Raw genomic sequence first — 20979 nt, forward strand, 5'->3', positions numbered from 1 at the left:
CGGTGGCTCACAGGCAGAGCTGTGATGTTCAGTGGCAACAAGGGTGCAGCATCTCCCGGGCTGGGCACAAGGAGAGATGCTTGTCTCTCTGGGCAGCATTGGCCATGTTTTGTGAGCTTCTGATCCGGCTGAGGATACACAGCTTTTCTGAGAAAAAAAACATGCAGATGCCACAAGACGGGTAGGGTAGTGAGATGACCACGGCTGAGCATAAAGTATTTCTGCACAGGCAATGCCCCAGGGCAGCGTGGGGAGAGCAGTGATTTTACCTTGCCTTGCTAGCTCCAAAGTCTCTGTTTTGAGAAGGATGTGGAAATACCAAAGAGAGTTCAAAGGAGGGCCAGAAAAATGACCCAGGGCTGGAAAAGGAGTCGTCAGCACTGGCCTCGAGGCATTTGAGCAATTCAGCTTACTGCAGGGAAGCACTGAAGACAGCTGCAGCTTTTCGCGTCATCGCAAGCCCGCTTGTGCCGAGGGCCAAAATCATGTTACTTGCAATAAATTACCAGGAGCTGGTGACACTGAGCATTTGGATGACGAATTACACACACACCTAGCGTGACGGGATCAAACCCGCCAGGTGGGGGCACTTCCCCCAGCTGGGCTGGTGCTCTGGGGCTGCTCCTACCACTGGCATGAGTGAACCCCAGTTAAAATCACACTGGGGATGCTGGGCACCTGCAGCTACTGTCTCCTGTTCAAACAGTGACCAGCTTGGGAAGCACTTGCTCTTGAAATCCAGGTTGGCTGCAACCAAGGTGGCTTTTCCACCGATCAGTGGCCTCTCCCCAGACCCCTGGCAGTGGCTGGCACCCCCTCCCATGTGGCAAACCCTGCACAAGCACGGTCCCCAGGCTGGCAGCACACACATGCCCTTGCAAAGACAAGTGCCTGCCTTGCAGCGTGGTGCCAGGCATCCCATCAGAGGCAGCCCCAGCGATCCCCAGGGAGATGCATGGCTCTGACCAGCACAACTACAGAAAGGATTTGGCTTTTGGAGTCATGGAGGGCTCCTGTTGTGAGGGCCGAGCCAGCAATACAGCTGTAGCGGTAGAGGAGGAATAACAGACAGGAATCTGGTCCACTATTAAGTCCTCTGGGAATCGAGGGAGCTTTCTTGCTTTAATTACTTTGCAGACCCACTAAGCAGTGCTGCCACTGCAGCCCTCAGAGCTGCAGACAAGGAGCACCTGAAGGCAGAGCCGTCCTACACCTCACGAGGTCTCCCAGCAGGGACCCCTGATTTATGGGCAGGAAGGGCGCTTGTCTCAAGTAGGCTGACATGCAGAGCTCCAGCCAGCCACATCTTCTGAGCACCATGGGGCCTGTGAAAACTCACAAGCTTTCCACTAGATGGGGAAAACCCAGAGGGTCCCACCTGATCTCTTTGCACATTTTAATTCATTGCAGAAGCTTTTAGGGACTTCAGCTTTTGGAAACATCTTATTAGGCAGGCCATCAGACAGACCTATTAACCAGACCCTCCCATCTCCAGAGCCATTAGGAAGGGTGCAGGAGCGTACCACATGCTCTCTCCTAGAGGCAGCAAAACAGCTTTACAGCCCACCTGAGTTTGTTCACCACATGTAAGAAGACATTGCCATAACCAGAAAATTGGACTAACAGAGCCGTAGCCCGTTGGTCTCGCGGGGGCTGTAACCGGCAAAGACAGCTGAACTTCAAATGAGCAGGCTGCCGACCCCGCAGTGCACAGCCTCCTCCAGCTGGGGCTGCCTGGGCATGGCTCTGTGTCCCTGTGTCACTGGCAGCATCAGCTGGCTGCTGCCCACCCACCCTTCTCCTCTTCTTCTTGCTTCTTCCTCTTCTGAAGCTGCCCAAACTATTCCTCTGTCCCTCAGGCATGCTCGAGTTTCAACAGCCTGTTACAGGTTACTCCACTCCTGCACCTTCATCTGCGTTTTTCCACAGTCCAAGCAACCTGTATGGAGATAAGGGCTGGCTGGTCTGCCTTCCTGTACACCACAGGACAGAGAGCTTCACTCCTTTATCCCTCTGTTGAGCCTGATGGCTTGTTTTTGGCAAAAGAATCTTCCAGAAAAGTAGTGATTGTGGTTGTGAGGGCTTGGAGGGATGGAGAAGCCGCCACTTCCCAGGGAGTCTGTTCCAGCGGTTAAACATCCGCACTGCTAACAATTCCACTCCTTATTTTCAGCTTGAATTTGTCTGGCTTCAGCTTCCAATCAGTGGTTCTTGTTCTTTCTTTTTCCACTAGATTAAAGAGATCCTCAGCATCCAAAGCTTTCTCCCTGCGGAGGTCCGTACATCCTGTTCAAGCCACGGCTGGTTGTTTCTTCAGCAAGGCTGGACTGATGCTGCTTTTAACATTATCCCTGAATTTTATGTGCTTCTTGGACTGTGGGAGTTTGAGGCTTTCTCACCCAAATCCTGTGGAAGGTCCTGTGACAAGCAGAGCAGGGCAGTGCCTCTCCCCAAAGGGAAAATAATTTGCTGAAGACATAATGATCAGCTCCAGGAGCCGGTGCTGATGTTGTTCTCACGAGCTTGCACGCACCCATCCTGAGGGATGGGAGCTGATAGCCATTTTGCACCCTCCTTGTGTGGACGTCTTGAAGAGCTGAGGACTTGGTGAGCGCTCTCCTACAATATTTGCTGTCATACTGAGGGAATTTGCGGGTGTGCCCTTAGCACCATGGGGGACACTCCAGAGAGGGTCTATGAATGGGGAACAACGTTCCTCCTAGCCCCAAACAAGGGGGCTTCAGGTGGACCGGGCTGCCAGGAGCCAGTGGCATCAGCAGGGGAGAACAGACCCTTGCTTTGATCCAGGCACCTGCACCTGTGAAAGGATCGGCCAACACTGGGATCGGCCAACACTGCCCAATTCCTTTCTTGCTTAGACTCCGTCCCTGCAGGTGCCCACCCACAAGTCCCCTGAAGCTGCTGACCTCTCTTCCTGGGCATCTGTTTCTTTCACTGTGCTGAACCTCTTCCTTCCTGCTCTAACGGCTGCAGACGCCTCATCTCACACCACTCCTTCCTGCATCACCTTCCGCCTTCACATCTCCCCAGCAGCTTTCTCTGCCGGCAAGCGGTCTATGGCTGAAGCATGACATGAGGGGCTGCCAGTCCTGCACCCCAGTGCCTTTTGGCTAAGGAGGGAGAGAGGAGGAGGCAGGGCGAGGGAGGGCAATGGGACGTTAGCCAGTACAGGAGCAGCTCTGTAGAGCAGAAAAGCGGCTGCTGTGGCTGTGACATGCACCCTGTGCGCTTATGGGGGCTTATGGCAGGCTGCTCTTGGTCATGTTTTGCAACGGCTCTGCAATGAGTCCCAAAGCGCAGCATGTGGGGACAGCCAGGAGAGTTGCTCCTGATCCCAAATAACCTGCTAACGTGCGTGCACCCATGAGCTCAGGGAGCAGCATTCTCATCCACAGAGCCAGCAGCACTGCAAGCTCTGTGTTTGGGCTAAGCATCAGCCATTTGCCCTACGGCCCAGGGTCTCCCCCAGCTCTGCCATCAGCACAACCCACCAAGCCTCTGATAAGCACCACATCCTCCCAGCCTTCGAGATACTGCCCCCTTTGCTCAGCCCCTCTCCCTTGGCTCTGTGTCTTCTGATCTTTTTCTTCATCCTGGAGAAAGGCCAAACACCGACATTAAGGCAAAAATCCTGCTGCGAGAGCGGCAGCCACAGGAATCACTGCCGGGCACTGGTGGCACCAAAGGGACAGCCTGTCCAGGCACCAGGGAAGTGGCATGTGGGAAGTGGCCCCTGCCTACTGCTGCCCTTTGCAAACTAGCCCCCAGCCAGTGGCCTCCACCTTCCTGGGGAGCTGAGCAGATGGAGAAACAGCCAAACCTCTCTTTTGTCATCACCTCTCCCTAACAGGGTCCAGGCGATGGAGGCTGCAGGAAGGGAGCGGAGCTGCCGGATCAGAGGGTTGGAAACCAAATACGACTCCTTTGCTGCTTTCTGTTCTTCTGCTGCTTTTCACCACAATGCTACTTCCCTCTGCTCCGCCGTAGAGCACCAACCCACCCTGGAAAGGTTCTAGCTGTCCCACCTCCTCCACAGCCCCAGGATGGCTCTGTCACCAAGGTGGCCAGGTCTGTCACTAGCACAGTGCCTCTGGGGGACATGGGCATTGGCTGTGTCCATCCTTTCAAGTACCAACCGCTGCTGCCGGTCCCAGCTGGAGTGCGTCTCTGACCCAGTCTCCGGTGCAGGAGGAGCAGCCTGGCTCTGGGTCTGCACATGTCCTGCAGCTCTGGCAGGTGGGTGCCAGAGCTGCTAGCTGCAGCATGGCTTTGATGCGTTTGAGACTCCAAGCATATGCACTTCAGAGATGTTTTTTATGGTGCACTAAGAGAGAAAGGCCCCTTAACCCGCTGTGACAACAAGCAGAGTTTAGGTGTTTTAAATCTGTCTCCTTGTTCGCAGATAAAACGAGCCTCAGAGCAGACTTAGAGCTCCTGGAAAGCTGAATGCAGTGAGAGCACAGAGATCAGAGGATGCTGCAGTCTGGGAGATTTCTGCAGGGCACCATTTCCACTCTGCACTTCAGCAGGCCGTTCTCTGGCCTGGCCTCTCCTGGGAGAGCCTTTCCCCCATGCACACCTGAACTGCCCGGGATTTCATCCCAGGGCCAGTGCAAACATCCCAAACAGACAGCTCCTGCCTGTCCTCACCTCTCTCACTCCTTCCCCATCTGCAGGCGTCACTCCCGCCAGAGCCAGTGCTCCAGTGTGCGGGGCAGACGGGAGTGCCAGACACCCGCGCGGCAGATTTATGGTCGTCAGGAACAGTCTCCATCTGTGTGCGAGCTCCATTGGACCCGCTCCTCTCCCCGCCCTTTGTCGCTCCCAGGCTTGGGACCGTGCCTCTCTGCCTGCGCCCTCTCCCCGACAGCCACCCCAAAGCCGAGGGTCCCCCGCCGGGGGGAACAGCAGCCGCTGTCCTACCCCTGGCAGCTCGGCCGGCTGCATGTGCGCAGCGCGGTGACTCAGTGCTGGGCGTGCAGATGGGCCGGCGCAGCGGCGGGGCCGAATTCCCCCGGCCCCGCAGCCAGCTGGCCGGGCTCGGCGGTGGGAGAGCAAGCCGCTTGCGGGAAAGGGCTCTCCGAACGCTTCCCCCTACGGATGCCGGGTGTCCTCTTCGCCTCTGGACACCGCCTAGCCGGGCAGCCACCGGGCGAGCTGATGGCGGGGTGGGGATGGGCGCCGGTGGGCGAGGATCCGCCCCCGCAGCCCTGGCCTGGGGAGCCCCCCCCCCCCCCCCGTACGGCGCAGGGGCGGGAGAGGCACCGTCCGGGGAGACGGCTGGGACCTCCAGCTGCAATTAGCAGCGCCTCCGGCCAAGCCAGCTCAGCTAATGAGCGCACCGGGGAGCGCGTACGTGCGGCAGGCGGGAGCACGGCCGGGGGACCCGCTCCCGGCCCTGGGCACCCGGGGCGGCACCTCGCCGGCGGGGCCCGTGCCTCTGAGCGCCCGGGGATCGGGGGGCCCGAACCGTGCCCCGCTGGGGAGGTGCTCGGGACCGGTGGGGCAGGGGCCGTCGGTACCGAACCGCGTGGCTCGCACCACGGCTGTGCCCCAGGGACCCGAAGGGATCTGGGGATGGCTGTAGCCTGGCACCGAACTCACTCACACCAGGGCTTTTATGAAAGGACAGACCAAATACGAGCTCAGGGTCCTCCCTCCTCCAGGACAGACCGTCAGTTTCCCATTGAGTTCCTCTGTGCCTTTGGGCTAAGCAAAGGGGGTGAAAAATCACCCGTGGCATCCGACCACGGCACCAACAGGCGCAGACCTCTGCACTGCTGCGATGCTTTCTCAAGGACGCCATCAATTCACAGACAATATCACAGTGTCTTCTACTACCACAGCTGAGCAGGCAGCTCCTGCCATTGCTTCACCCTGTGATCCCTCTGGGCCTTTCTCATGCAGCATATGAAACTTGCACACAGAAAGGAAGTTTTAGCATCTACTAAACCCAGGAGAACCAAGTATCTCACCGTCTACAGTCTTTAGGAGAAGGTCCAAGAGGAGCCACAGTTATCAGGAGATGGAAGCCTGGATTTCAGCTTTGGCTTTTCCATGGGGTTTGTGTTGCTCTGGCCCTGCCTAGAAATATGTCCAAGTTTTTCCATGCATAAGTATAACCTTACAGCGCTGTGCATTAAGAGAGCAGAAATCACTACCAAAGATGGATAAAAAAAGAGGCAATGCCATGTGGAAGAGCATGCAGAAAGGTATTTAACATGCTCTAACAATCTGAAGAGAAAGCTCACACCTACCTGGGGGACTGTCCAATAAAATAAATGTATTGCATCCCTCTGGTCTGTTTCAGAGCGATATTAAGGAAAGGGAGATGGAGTACGTACACTGCATGCCTGAAATGAGCCTAGAACTACTAAATGCCAGAGCAGCATTTCAAAGGCACTGCCCTGTGAAGGGTGAATATCAATGCTGCTCCTGCCCTCCTTTCCTCCGCTCCTCACTCCCACACACATGTACAGATGGGTTGAGGTGCAGGCAGGCAGACTGACATACCTGCAAGAGGCTTTATTTGAAGGGCTTCTCAAGCACATGCCCTGATTATTATACAGCTGGCTGCCCCAATCACTCAGGAAGAAAAAGCACTTCAATGACACATAGAAAAGTTATTTCAAAAATAACAAGGCATTAAACACTTGAGATCAGTTGCATTAATATCAACATGATCATTGCTATTCCCCAGCCTGATCGCCCCCGTGCCCAGGCCAGGGAACCTTGTGTCACACAGTTTCTCCTGTTTTGGTCCCCATTAATGCAGCAAGAGAAACTTGTTTCCTTGGATCTACACTTGGAAGGAGGCTCAGAAAGTTGGCCTCGCCTCCTGCTCTGCAGCCAGGATGTTGATGGCACCACCTCTGAGGAGAGGGTGGATGCACAATTCTGGCAGCCAGGACAGACACCCAGAGCTGCTCTCTCACGGGTGAAGGACCTGGATGGAGGCACAAATGCCCCTTGCAAGATGCCCCAGAAGCTCTAAGATGTTGCTTAGCTTGTGAGACAGCTGTGTGTGGAAAGCCCAGGAGAGACATGAGCATCTCCCTAATTTCTCCATGAACCTGCAGTGCCCCTCAGCCACGCTGCTGATGCCTGAGACCATTTTTGAGGAGCCAGGCTGCATTGCACTGGCAAGCCACTGTGGCACAAAGCCAGCTTAAACCTCTGCTTTCAAGGTTTCACTGCATCCCTGCCTGCAAGCAGCTATTTCCAGGTGCTCTTCCATTTCCCACAAAAACAGTCAGAGTTTACAAGTTTGTTTTCAAGCCAAGGCTAACCCTCAGAAAACACAGAGCAAACCCCACCAGGCTGCCTAGGTTTGCTGCCCAGCACCCACACCCAGAGAGTGGCTGTGCTCTCTGCCCACCCAATGCACCGGTACCCCTCGCGAGCTCACAGCACGGCCCATGACAGCAGCTAGCATCCTGCTACACATAGAGCAGTGCAGTGATTTGCCTGCTCCTTCCCCCACACAAAACAAATTCTCCCAGTGCTGCAGTCCTGGGAGGGAGGCAGAAACATGGTGATTTAGAAGCTGAGACTCCCACAGCAGTGCCCACCAAGTGACCCCTCTTATCTGCATTCCCCGGTCCCCAAATGTGGCACCCACACCAAATTTTATGGACTTCCTTATGCCATTTGTCATAACATGCCCTAATAGAGACAGAACTAACGTGTGCAACACCAGCAGCATCTGAGAGGCTCAGCTGAAGGACCCCCTTGGCAGCAGCGCAGTGCTCATAGGATGATGGACTACAAATCACTTGATTTTATATGGGAAGCTCTTTAGCACGAGGATGGAGGGCTGTATTTACATTGCCACACCATCCCTGGACCATGCAGGAAACTTCCTGCACCACGCAGCTCCCCAGCACCTAAGGACACTGCTGTAAAAGGCTCAGCTTCAGCTCAGCATCTTCAAACACACTATCCTCTTATCTGACAAGCAGGGATCAAGAGTAGCAGGGGAGGAGGATGTGCAAAGGCTGCTACAGGGAGCCCAGTCCTGGCTCCTGGCTCCCTGAGGAGTTGCCAGCCAGCGTCGTGATTGATGCTGTGGTGGTGTGGCCCTTCTCTCAGCAGGCAGCTGCCTCACGCCCAGCCTGTGTGCAGAAACCTCTTTGTCATGGCAGCTAATGAGCAGATTGTATTTCACAGCACCGTGGCCCCGCGCAGGTATGGCCAGTGGCTTTCATCTCCCTGATAGCTCCCATGGGAAAAGAGCTGCCCCGCGGAGCAGGTCATGGTCTGGTCTCACTGGGTTTTTTCGTGTTTGCAGCTTTTAAACCCTCTGTTGCGTTGCACCTGCCTGTGGCTCTTTTAAAGCACAGGAGTGGAGGGAAAGGGGCTGGGGAAGCACCCACTGTGTTTGTGGGTTTGTGCAGGAGCACAGCAGTGGGACATGGGAAATAGATAAACACTGAAACACGTGTGAGAGCAAGGAGACAGCCACGAGGGGGGTGGCATCTAACTTATTGGGAGAGTTATCTTTGAAACAGCAGCAAAATCCATTTTAAAGACCTCCATTGTGGTTAACAGCCAGGGGTTTATTCCTCAAACTCCTTCCCTGGCTTTAATCCTGCTCCTAACTGCACGCCTGCTCCAGCCGCTCCGGGGCCACTGCCCCCGCTGTGCTGGGAGAGCTGGCCATGGGCCACCCACTGCCCCCACTGTGCTGGGAGAGCTGGCCATGGGCCACCCGCTGTCCCTGCTGTGCTGGGAGAGCTGGCCTGCACCCATCCGGCCAGGAGCAACCTGGGGGGGCCCCTGAGGCCCTGGGAAGGGGGGGGATGTGGCTTGGCCAGGGGAATTGGCTCTTCAGAAGAAATCCATCAAGCGCTTGCCCTAGGCTCAGATTCATCTCAAGCAAAGTTCAAAGCCCCCCAGGCTCCCCCCAGCCCAGGGCCCCAGAGCTGGCAGGCACGCTTGCTGGAGCGGTGTGTGCAGGAGCAGCCCAGGGTGCTCCAGGAGATACCCGGAGCCACATAGGCAGGGGACTGTGCTCTCCCACTCACTGGTTTGCTCTCCGGAGCCACCCACCAGACCACGCTGGGGTGCTTAGCACAGACCTCCTATTGCAGACACCTCCTGCGTTCTCCCCTGACCCTCAGGGGTGCTGTCATGGGGATGCTGTTTTCACCAGCCAAGTAAGTGGAGACAACCGAGATGCGGCTCCGTCAGCCTCTGCCCCCCCGCAGCTGCCCCCTGAGATCCCAGCGCAGTGTCAAAGGCAAGTTCACAGCAGCAGTGTTGTGCGCCTCTCTGACATGGATCCCTGGCCCACTGGCAGTGTCTGCTGGGTCATGGACCCATAAATCTCTTCCAGGGGAAATGCAGAGCACCCAGTCGCTCTGCAAGGCTCTCCACTTACAAGGCAGGGTATTTACAACACCACCACCACCCCTACCCCGCCCCCCCCCCCCCAAAAAAAAAGGATTAAAAGGAAACCTGCTACTTTTAACAAGGTTTTTCATACAGTTTCTTTATCAGCACCATGTGTGCTGGGAGTCCCCACTTGACCAGGCATTTTTGAAGAGCGAGGGATGCTGCAGGGCACTGGTGAGAACCGCTGCTCCCTGTGAAGCCAGGAACGCCCTTCACCTTGGTTTTTAGAGATCTAAACTCAGGTGCTGAGGCGTCAGCCTGGCTTCCCCTGGGCCAGCTCACCACTACTGATCCAGCTGCCCTCATGGTCCTGCCAAATCCCTCCCTCCGACTCCGCAGTTCGCGCTGGCACCCCTCGATGGCACCAGCCTCCCTCCTCTGCTACCGACTCTGGGCACTAGATGAAGTTTCAGAGGTAATGTCCTCCCATCTGCCTCCAATATGTTGCATTTGACATGAACTAATATCTCCTATTAATACTGCAAGAAACTGATCTGGAAAAATCCATTTTCAAGCAGAGTTGAGACAGGCCACAAGAAGAGAAACCTCGCCAGAAATGCGTGGGGAGAAGCCAGTGCCAGTGCCAAGCCCCCAGGCAGACCTACCGGCAAGGGGTTGAAGTTCTGGTCCACCAGGTGGTTGTGGCCGTGGTCGAGGAAGGAGTGCCGCACCACCACGTCGATGCCCTGGCTGGCCAGCAAGCCCAGCGTGTTCAGCCACCTGGGGATGGAGGGAGCAGAGTCAGGCCACTGTGGGGAGACCCCTTGGCCCCAGTGGCACAGCCGTGCTCCAGTGTACGGCATCACTCGTGTGCACCTGACCTGGCGCCTGCTCCCAGTGCCTGAGCCGAAGCCTTCAGATGGTTTCGCATGCACGTTATTAACCGGCTCCCAACATCTCTGCCCCGGCAAGCCTGCACACCTCTGCCCCCCCTGCAGCCACCTCTGCCCCAGCTGTGCCCACCTTGCATGTCCCAACACTGCACCCGAGCCCCTGTGTACACCCTGGTGTCGCAGCCCTGCACCCAAAGCCTGGGGTGCCCCCCCAGCCTGCCAGCACCCTGCACCCACCGTCTCAACAGTGGGGACTGGAGCATTGCAGCAGCCTGTCTCCTCACACCCCCCGGGCAAAGTCTTCAACCCTCACAGCCTGCCACAGCCCAGGTATCACAGGGATGTCCCCGCGCCTCCCTGCAAAGCCCAGATAATCTTCCTCTGTCTTTCACAATCACGGCCAGCTCTGAAGATGTGAACTGGGGCTTTGCAGCAGCATGCCCATGTCACTGGGCCGTGCCAGTAGACACGCCCCGGGAGCCAGGAATGGTTGTGGCTTCGAAGAAGGAGAGAAAATGGTTTCCAGAGCAGAGTCCTGCAGAGCACTTCCCTGGGCAGGTGCCCTGGGAGTGAATGCATGCAAGGACAGGTGGCTGCAGCCTGAACCAAAAATGCAGAGCGGGAGGAGGTCCAGGCAATCCCAAGCTGCCAAGCGAGGCAAGCCTGTTGGGATGCTGGCTCTGGGTCCTGGAGCTGGCATGCCTGGATCACACCTCCCCTTCCACACCCATGGGAAGGGTGCGGGTACACCATGGGTACCTGCATGGGATCCTGAGCGGTCCCCTCCTTGCTCTGCTTCTCTGGGTATGCCAGAGACTGGGTTGCCTACAGGAAAGCAGAGCTGACGATGGGTAATAGGGATGCTACGGAGAAAATAATGGTGCCCAGGCTGCCAGGGAGCACTGAGGGGGAGTATAGGTGGGGTCTCTGGGCACAGAGCTGGCCGTCTCCTGGCTGCAGCAGCTTTGCAGCACCTGAGCCCACAGAGCCCATGGGGGTGGCAGTGCCCTGGCACTGGTGAGCTGGTGTAACTCACAGGAACCCGGCCGCATACGAATCGGAGAGGTTGTTCATGCCTCCGGCCGAGGTCGTGCCAACACCTTCCAGCCAGATCTTTTTCCCTGGTGTGTACGTATTCACTACCTGTGTGGGACAAAAGCAACCAAAATGACTCCCATGAACTTGTGATTTAGAGCCAAGGCAGACATCTCCTGTGCTATGCTCCAGGAAGGCTTACAGAGACCTTCAGTAACGCTGCCGCTGGGCAGTCATTGCCTACCTGGTCTTGGCACAATCACTAGGTATCTTCACCATGTCTGAGTGGTGGGAGGCTGATCCTCACTCTCTCCTGTCGCTGCCACATATCCACTACCCATCTTCCGGAGCTGCTCCAAACACACCATCCCAACATGCTCTCACACTCCCAAACCCAGGCCCTACTCTTTCCCTATGGTCTCCCCACATGCTCTGTCCTGCAGGCTGCCCTTGCCATGTCACTTCAGCTCTCCATGTCACCACACAAGGTGGCTGCCAGCTGCAGGGAGCACCCGAGCCCCTATGGCTCTGCAGCATGGGAGCCCTGGGACATGTACTGGAGGCACATGGAGGAATGGTGAGCACCTGAGAATAAAGCAGTGGATGCCCCCAGGTTGTGGGGAGAGCCAGCCCCATGGCTGAGCAGTGACTGCTTCACCATCCAAGGGGTCCCTGGCACAGGCTGGACATGCAGGTGGCTCCAGCTGGCAGTGCAGACACCTGTGAGATGCCAGACAGGACAGAAGGGCTCAGATGGCCGGAGCTGCCCTCTCCCAGCACAAGCAACCTCCGGCATCACGCAATACCCCATCCTCTCTCCTGCATTCCCACTTCTCCAGGCCGGGTGATGAGCTCCCGTGACCAGATGTCTGCAGAGCCAGCGGCCCGAGAAGCACTCCGCGCAGCCTGATGGATCCTACCCCATTAGTGAGGAGCGCTGGAATGTGCTGGATGGACTGGGATCCCTCAAAGATGTTAAAATACGCCAGCTCTGGGCTGCCTCCCACTCACAGCCTGTGAGAGTCGACATCCCTGACTGAAGCCCCAGAGGTGTTGGCATCCTGCCTGTAATTATCTAAGCCCGCCACCTTCCCCTGTCGGAGAGGAAGCAATAAAACAGGGAAGTGGACAAGCCCAGCTGCTCTAATCAGCCCCGGCAGGATGCACGGACTCAAAGCCAAGCTGGAGGCTATTAGCACCCAGCACTGTGCTTTTGCTCAGCCACACTGGCATTCCCAGGAGTGCCCTTCCCCGGCCCTGCCCTGGGCAGACCAAATCCTGTGCCATGGGTGTGAGGGTTCCCCCAACCCACACCGAAGGCAACTCCTTACTGCCACTGGTCTGGGGATGGTTGGGGTCCAGGGAGCCCCTAGGGCCTGTGTCCCATCCTGCCAGGGGTGTCACCACCCAGCTGCCCAAGGCCAGGACAGCAAATGTCTTCCCCAGCGATCCTGCTGTCCATGCTCCGCTCCCTGGAGCAGTCTGCCCAGCCCACCCTGGGGGCTCCCGCTCCCTTCCCAGCCCACGGCAGAGGTGGGACACATGCCACCAGTTTTGGTGGGGCTGTGTCCCCCCAGCGGGAGCAGAGATGGCCGGTGCCTCTCACTTGCCCCTGCAGTGATCCCACCGGTCGCCCTGCCATGCCTCCCCGTGGCGCGAGGATCATCCGCATTCACAGATGATTCCCAGCTTGCACCGGAGGACTCGGCAAACGTCTGCTCTCCTCCAGTTTTGCTGTGCCGACCCTCGCATCCCCTTTCCTGGGGCCTCTTTGACTTGTTTACTCATCCTATGGATTCTCCCTGCAGGAATTACAACAGTAAGATATTGTGGTGACTGGTATGGTATGAAAACCCAGGCAAGACGGACCGACATCCCCTCTAGTCCCTAAAGCCTTCCCTGCTTACTAGGTGTTCCTTATTTGCTGTCAGACTGACAGCTCAGTGGGCCGGTCACAGCCCTGGTCCCTCTATCAGCTGAGGTGGGGGGACCCTGCAGAGCCCCGTCCCATACCCAGTCGCTGGAGATGCGAGCCGGGTCCCCCTGACCGGCGGGGAGAGGAGTGCTTGCTGCAGGCTGCGCTAACCAGGCAGAGCCGTGGGCTCTGACACAGCATGCCAGCAACAGCTGGGTTTTATAACACGGTCAAAACATGATCATGAGGGAAAAAAAAAAGTTGTTCATAACGATCATGATTCTCCACCAGTGAACATCACCCTGGAAATGCAACTGTCACAACTTTGCAAGCAACAGTTTTAGGGACTGTGAGCGAATAGGGCAAGATGTTACAGTAGGAGACGCCTCCTAAGCAGGGGCAGCACCAGCCCTGCTCTGGCTGGTTTGGTACCTCCTGGTTGCTCCCTCCCCTCCTCGGCCTCGGGAGCAAGTTTCAGGAATGGACAGATGAGAGACTGGAGAGAGTCAGCTGCTTTAGAAAGGCTTTGCAAGGCAGCGTCGCCCCTGTCTCGTGCATCCAGCCCGCATCCTGCCACACCTGCACGGCTCACGCCACGCTGCAGCCCGCAGCCGCTTCCCTCCTGACCCGCCACACATCCCACCCCGGGGCCAGGCACCGTGCTGCCTGGACTTTCCTCCCAACCCCTGGGTGAGGGCTGGCTATGTCTGGGCCGGGAGCACAGCCACCCCTGCCAGTCGCCCTCCATCCCTGCCCCATGCCAGCTCCCCTGGAAGCGCGTCGGTGCTGAGGCCAGAGCCCCGGCCACCAGCTGTGCCAAGGCCGGGCACTGCGGGCATGGTGTCCCCTCGCCCCTCGCAGACCCTTTGCACTCACGCACTTTCTGGATTTTCCTGATCTGGTCAGAGAGCGTGTCTAACAGGCGCGTTTTCAGGAAGTCATTCACTTTGGCCACTCGGCCATCAATGTAGTAACTGGAAGGAAAATAAGAAGACAAGGATCAGACAGCTGGGAGTAGCTCTGCCCCGAACCACATCCTCCCGTCCTGCTGCTGCCCCGCACCAAGAAAACTCTGCTCCAGGGGAGTCCCTGCTTGCAACCAGCCCTGCCCTGGCCCTCTGGCTGTGCCTGTGTCTGGAAGATGCTTTCAGTCTCCAAAACAAGGTGTGAGGTGGATGCACCCTGAACATTGAGCATCCTGCACTGCAGAAACCACGGGAAGTTTTGCACTTGCTTAACTATTGCTGGTGAAATGCTGGGAGCAGATCGCAAAAGGCTGGGAGCAAAATGCCACCTGGAAAGGCTTTGCAGCACCCTCTGCGCTGACCTCATGGAGACACCATGGAACGAGACCCTCCAACACGTTGCCTGTAATAGTCAGGCAGACCCTGGGCTCCACCACCAAGGAGATCTTGGGAGATCTGTTCACCTGGCTCGTCCTGTCTGTACCCATCCCCTGTCTTAGGGGCACCCTGCTTCCAAAAGGCAGATAAGCCAGTCAGCCCTGTGCCCAGTATCATTGCTACTGGAAAGACTTCTTCTACGGGATGGCAAAATGGAAGATGCACATCTAATGGCTGAAATGAAGATCCCCTTAGCCACAGGAGGACACTATGCAGACAGCAGGGAGGAGAAGGGTCCCAAGCTGGGGCTGGCAGGGCCCAGCCGCTGCCTCCCTTCCCTTGGTGAAGCCACATCCAACCAGAGTTACACAGACCCTTCTCCCTTTCCGCAGACTTCAATACAGCCATGGGTGCTGGGATGCATAACGGGCTGAAGACCTGGGGTCTGAAGAAAGGTGGATTCAGCTTTCCAGGGCTGATTTCTCCATAACATGCATCTCACCCACACCAGTGAGCAGCTGTAGTGGCCGTAGTGGCTGCTTCACTTGGGTGCTGAAATGCAGGAGCATCCCCAAAGGACGCTGCCATCTAACTCAGCCTCAGCCAGAACGCCCAGCACACGTGCAACATACACGAGTGCTCAGAGAGGATTTTTGCTTCTCACTGCTCCGAGTGACTACCCAGGTAACAGGGTAAATGCACTTGGAGCTGCACAGGGCTGTGCTGAAAGGGGAGCAACACCAGGACTAACTGGCCCAGAACAGAAATGCATTAAATGAGAAGAGTGTCACCTGCCAATCCTCCCCCAGAAGTGTAGTCCCTGCTGTGTCCCCAGTGAAGCACAGGATCATGCCCAGTCTCGCTCCAACGTTGTGTAACCCAGGGAAGGAGGAAAGAGGCATTTCTGTATGTCTGTGTTGACTGGAAGGTGCTAAGGGCAGAGATTATCTCTGGTGGGGACTTGGGAAGTGTTCTAAATCATTCCAATCACTTATATGCTATCGAACCACTGGCTGCCGGGAGGAGAGCAGATCTGTAAGCAGCAGGCAGCAGTGGGGTTTAGAGAGATTACTTTTTTAAGACAAAATTACAAAGCCATGGACTCTGGGGATGGCAGATGTTTGGATTTTTGCACAGCACTTAAGAACTGAACAGAAACGATTTTTTCAGACTGCTGTGGACTAAAAACCCCATCACCTGGGCTGCAAACTGGCGGAAAGGCCATAAAAATAAGGTTGTATTAAATGGGAAAAGATGGAGTTAGAGAGACCTCAGTCTGCGTATGGCTCCTCCAACACAGCAGGCTTTCTGCAGGGTTCAGCTTGCCTGCACAAGCTGGTATGGTCCCAGAAAAAAAAACCCTCAGAAAGCAAAGGCAGGCTTGCATCTTCTCATTGACTCGTCCGAGTACCAGGTATGCTCTGACCTACAGCTCTGCTGCCAAGGGAGAGGAACATCTCTCCAGGAGCTGCCCCAAAGGAGGCTCTGCCATCCCAGGGACCACGCAGAGGAGGCAGCCTGGGAAGGTGCTGCTGTGCTGAGCACAGCCAAGACCCCGCAGGGAAAATAAATGCCCCAGGACCGTGCCACAGTCACATATTTTTGACAGAGAAATGGGGACTGGCAGAGGGATGAAAGGCAAAAATAAACTTTCTTCAGTATCAGGAAATCTTGTTGGTAGTACGTCTCCTGGGGGAGCACCTTGGAATTGGGTATTTAAGCAGAGCATGAAGACAATTACAAGCTTCTGTAAGATGGGCAAGGATCTCTTCCAGATTTGTCTGGGAAGTTTTCAGACACCAACAGGTACTTTCCACCTCCCCAAAGTGGGAAAGAGGGAAAATGGCACCAGTTGCACAAGGCTTGTGAGGAAGAGGTCTTCACTGGTACAAGGCTGCTCAGGAACTGGTGAGCAGTTTCCAGCTGTAGGCTTTGTCATTGAGATTTGGGCATTTCCTTTTGAGAACTTCAACTGTCATTACTGACAGTATAGAAATCCACAAAATGCAAACAACTGACATGTCTTTAAAGAAGCAGCACTTGTTAGGCGTGGATTATTCCCAGAAGCAAAGGCTGCAGCTTTGCTGATATTTCCAATGACTCAGTGCACTTGACTTTAAAAAAAAAAAAAAACAACAAACAAACCTCGAACAGTTGCAACTCTCCAACCTCCCAAAAAGCCAGCAGCAGCTGCAGAGAGCTCCAGCCTGACGAGTACCTCCAGAGGCAGCAGCATGGTGCACAGGCAGTTGGGCTGAGCCAGCCCCGGATGCTGCAGCATCCGCATCCTCCTTTCCCTGTGCCGGCGAGGTCTGAGTGCCAAAGGAGCCGAATGGACAGACCCTCCCCAGCACAGGCAGGGGTCTCTGGCAGCCACGGCTCTGCAGAGGCAGAGGACGTGTAGCTCATGGACAAGCTATTCAGCTCCAACACGGGCTGGCAGAGCTTCCAGTGGGCTCTGAGCATGATGCAGCACCAGAGTTGGCCCTGAAGCCTAGGAGATTTCAGCATGTCCCCCATGCGCACAGACTATGCCCATTCTCATAATACAGAAGAGAATAGATACAGGCAATTGTATGCAGGGCTGACTCATCGTGTCCCCCAGTTTGATACCACTATCTCTGTAGACAATCTGCAGGAACTTGAGACAGCCAAGAAAAAGAGGGATCTAGCAACTAAATCCTAGACGAGACATACATCTCAGAGGAAAGGTTGCGTACGGCCACTTTGGGTGCCCTATTATACTATACAAAGCTGTGGCCAGTTCTTCCCCTTCTGTTTACATTTGCCCATTTCTAAAACCCCCATTTGAGTATGCCCTAGAAACCCGGGATGGGATCAGTGCACTTTGCAAGGGGAGGTGTGACTGTATCACTCCTGACATGGCCAAACCAGAGCATTGTGCAGGAGGAGAACTCCACCAAGAGCTGGGCAGGGATTTGTGCAGGCATGAGGAAATGCATCACCCCAATTCCAGGCCCCCATCCCTGGCTGGAACTGCAGCATGAGACTCGAGACACAAAGACAAGAGCTGGGAACAGTACATCAAAAAAGCTGCTGCCAGCAGGTCTACTGAGGCAGGGCTGAGCACGGCTGCCAGCCAGAAACGCCTGTGTTCTGGGGCAGGCTGCAAGGCCAGGGCACGCACAGCCCTCTCAGAGAAGGGAGCCAGGCACCTGGGGCTATACGTCTCTATCCTGTCACCTCCGGGACTTGTGCTGCATTTACAATAGTTTTCTGGAAAGATCCACAATCTGCTGTGTGGGACCACGAGCATCATCCCATATTTAATGAAGGCAGTGCACTGGCTCCTGGGCAGCTGGTTTCATTTACCTCCCCTTTCATTTTAAAGAGAAACCTTTGCCCCTATTATCTGACCTCTTCTTCTGTTGCAGTTAATTACATTAAAGCCCACTTCCCAAAGCTCAGGAATTTCCGGATCTACTTTGTTGCCTGCTGCTACGGGGAGAGTCTGCTAGGAATTAGGGCACTCGCCTGCCGGGGACGCCAAGCGGGGAGATCCCCGCCATCAGCGTGACACCCCGCTGCCACCGCAGCTGTGAAACCAAGACGCCTCTACCGACAGAGGCAGTCCCCATCCCTGAATATCTTCCCAAGGAGAGGGCAGAGACCCTGTCTGCAGCACAGGACACAGGCAGCCCCACTGCTTCCCCTGGAGAGGAGAGGCAGGATGCGACCCGCTCCCCCCAGGTAAAGACCTGCGGGCACAGGGGAGAGGTGCTGCCCACCTCCAGTCAACTAATAAATGCACTGACAAAGAAGAATGACTGGGTGCTGCTCTCTGGCCCTAAAGGCAGAACTCACACCCGTGCCTTTCTCTGTCCCCAGATGAGGTGCTGCTGGTGGGAGCCATCTCTTGCCCATGCCGTCTCCCCAGTCATGCCCTGGCATTGCCTGGGATCATGCTGGTGGCCAGGGCCATGAAGCTGCCAGGGACCGTGCCCTCCATCAGACAGTGCAGAGGATGGCAAGCCAGTGGGCAAAGCTGTGTCCTGGCCAGGTTTATTTACAGGTGGAGATAGGCCAGTAATTCCTTCATGCAACCCTTTCCTCCAGACACAACCTCAGAAGACACTGCACTCTGAACACTCACAGTATGCTCGTGCAAGTCCAAATATATTCCCTTGGTAAGTACATTGCAGGGGGTGGCAGTGTCCATGCTGAGCAACTCTGCCCAAGCATCTTTGGGAAATCTGCCCTCTGCAGCTACTGCCTCATGAGCAACTCTGCCTGCATGCTCAACATGTCTAAGCCAGAAGAGATGTCACCCAAACCAAGCCCAGCAAAACCATTTTAAGCAGCATCCCCTATATGCCCATGTGCCTGGCATCTCTGGTTTGCCACATAGGGTGGGTGAATTTCCATCTTGGAAGATAACGTGGCATTCTCCAAGGAGCCAAAAGGATAGATGTCCACTGGCTTTGAAGAAGCAAACATTTACTTTCCCTGTAATTAATAGGGATTTGTGCTTCAGAGGCAGCTTTGCATAAGGATTTGCCCATTAAATATGCAAAACTTGAAGTTTTGCACAACATTTTGGATGGAAAAACAGCCGTACAGACTGAGAGAGCACGCTTGAGGATGGGACTGAGCATGGCTGCAGGTTTAAGTGGACAATGAATCATCACCATGGGTGAGGACGCCAGTGCTGAGCAGAGAGATGGCTGTGGGGAGGTTTCTGAGCAGTGGAAACCCGCATCCAGAGACTGAGGGGGTCCACAATAAACCAAGCATTTACTCATAACCAAAAATAACAAACTAAATTATCAGGGAAATGCCAAAACTCTTGGAGCCTCTGTCAGTCCCACCTGCCACACCCTCCTTTAGTGGAAATTCCCTGGGCATTTTGAAGCCATTCACACATCCCTCTCCAGCAACACATTACTTCTGAATAGGAAGGCACACATGCTGAGTTACATATGTAAGTGAAACCATACTCCGAAAGGCTGGCGAGGTTGCTTATTTCCACCCAGTGTCACTTTTCCGTCAGCTATATTTCAGATATATTCTGTTTTCACACAGAGAATAGGGATCTCTGCAATGTATTCCCTTCTCAATTCCCTTTCTGGATCAAGCACAGCATTTCAAAGGAATACCAGATTTGACAAATTTATAATCGATATCCCGGGAGAACGTTAGGGTTTGGAACAGAAATGTTCATACTTGAAGTTAGACAGCAGTTTAGTTTCCTGCTAATAATTTTCTTCTTGGATACAAAGGAACTTGTTTTGTTTTGCTGTTTGGAGCAGAGGGATGAGACACTGTTTTGACATTTATTCATAAACAGTACAGAAGCCCAGCTCGGAGCTGTGGCCATTGCCAGGCCTCGCAAATGCATACGGGTGCAATCCCCAGAGCTGCAAACCCAGCCTGGGGGAGAAGCATCTCCTCCGCTGCAGTGGAAATGGGTCAGCAAGCAGTGTCTCAGCTCTGCGACCCTTGCGAGGAGCTGCACCAGTCCTCCCGCTCGCAGGCTGCTGGTTCAGCGCAGCCACTCAGCACCAGAGCTGCCGAACACTTTACACTAATCCTATAAGAAGAGGTTTCAAAGCAGCTGTGCGGGCAGATTCCTTGCACACCAGGATGAAACTCCACATCTGAAGCGTGGAAGTTTGTTCCTTCAACTCCTCCAAGGGCTTGGCCCAGTGATCAAGCCCTGTTGCAGAAAGCGAATTCCTGGACTAAGTAAATGTGATCAGCACATCGTGTAATCATGAAAAGCAAACTCCCAGCTGAGACATAGATCATCCTTGCACAGCATGAGCCTGTAAGTAACACAAATCCCACTCCAAATGCTCTGCTACCCTGTTGCACCAAAAGCTGCTGCTGCCTGGCAGTGAAGCCCCAGGAACCAAACACCCAAGCAAGCAACACTGCGGTGCAGCAAGGCAAGCTAATCTCCCTGAGGAACAGGACTTGCTGAATGCTGGTGCTATAAACCACTCTGAGATGCCAACAGCTGCTTCTGCAGGAGGCTCCAAGGTTAACGCATCAACACAGAGACTCTGGGCACACTTGCAAGAAAACCTCATGTCTTAAAACCCACCAAGCTCTTTTTAAGAGCAGGTCTCCAGGTGGGCTTTACAAACCGCGCTGTTATACTTCAGCAAAGCAACCTGAGTACCACACAAAGGGTCACTGAGGAGGATCGGTTTAGGAAGCAAGCCCTGTGGGCAGCACACAGAAGCCCACCCTGGACCTGAGACCCAGGCTCCCATGCTCAAGGCCAGTGCTCCATGTGGGAAGTGTAACCCACCATCAGAGAAAATCCCCTTTTTTCTGGGAATGGGGGGTGGGTCTCACCATCATTTTTGCTCCAGTGAATGCCTGTCTCTGAAACCTGTTCTTTCTGTGGCAAGAGAGAGTCCTGCCTGTCCCACAAATGCTTTTTCTATCAATTCTGGTGGTCACTGTT

At 55.2% G+C, this 20979-nt stretch overlaps 1 protein-coding gene across 1 annotated transcript in view; it reads right to left on the reverse strand.

Moving 5' to 3' along the window:
- HPSE2 (heparanase 2 (inactive)) overlaps positions 1 to 20979 on the reverse strand; it is a 111523-nt gene that overhangs the window by 5035 nt on the left and 85509 nt on the right. Inside the window, exons 7-9 of the mRNA XM_075758171.1 lie at positions 14081 to 14174; positions 11287 to 11393; positions 10023 to 10137 (exon numbers count right to left, since the gene is read on the reverse strand). Of these exons, the coding sequence (XP_075614286.1) occupies positions 10023 to 10137; positions 11287 to 11393; positions 14081 to 14174 (316 nt within the window). The remainder of the gene's footprint in view (positions 1 to 10022; positions 10138 to 11286; positions 11394 to 14080; positions 14175 to 20979) is intronic.

This window comes from Balearica regulorum, chromosome 7 (assembly GCF_011004875.1).
Source record: "Balearica regulorum gibbericeps isolate bBalReg1 chromosome 7, bBalReg1.pri, whole genome shotgun sequence".
Lineage (NCBI taxonomy): Eukaryota > Metazoa > Chordata > Aves > Gruiformes > Gruidae > Balearica > Balearica regulorum.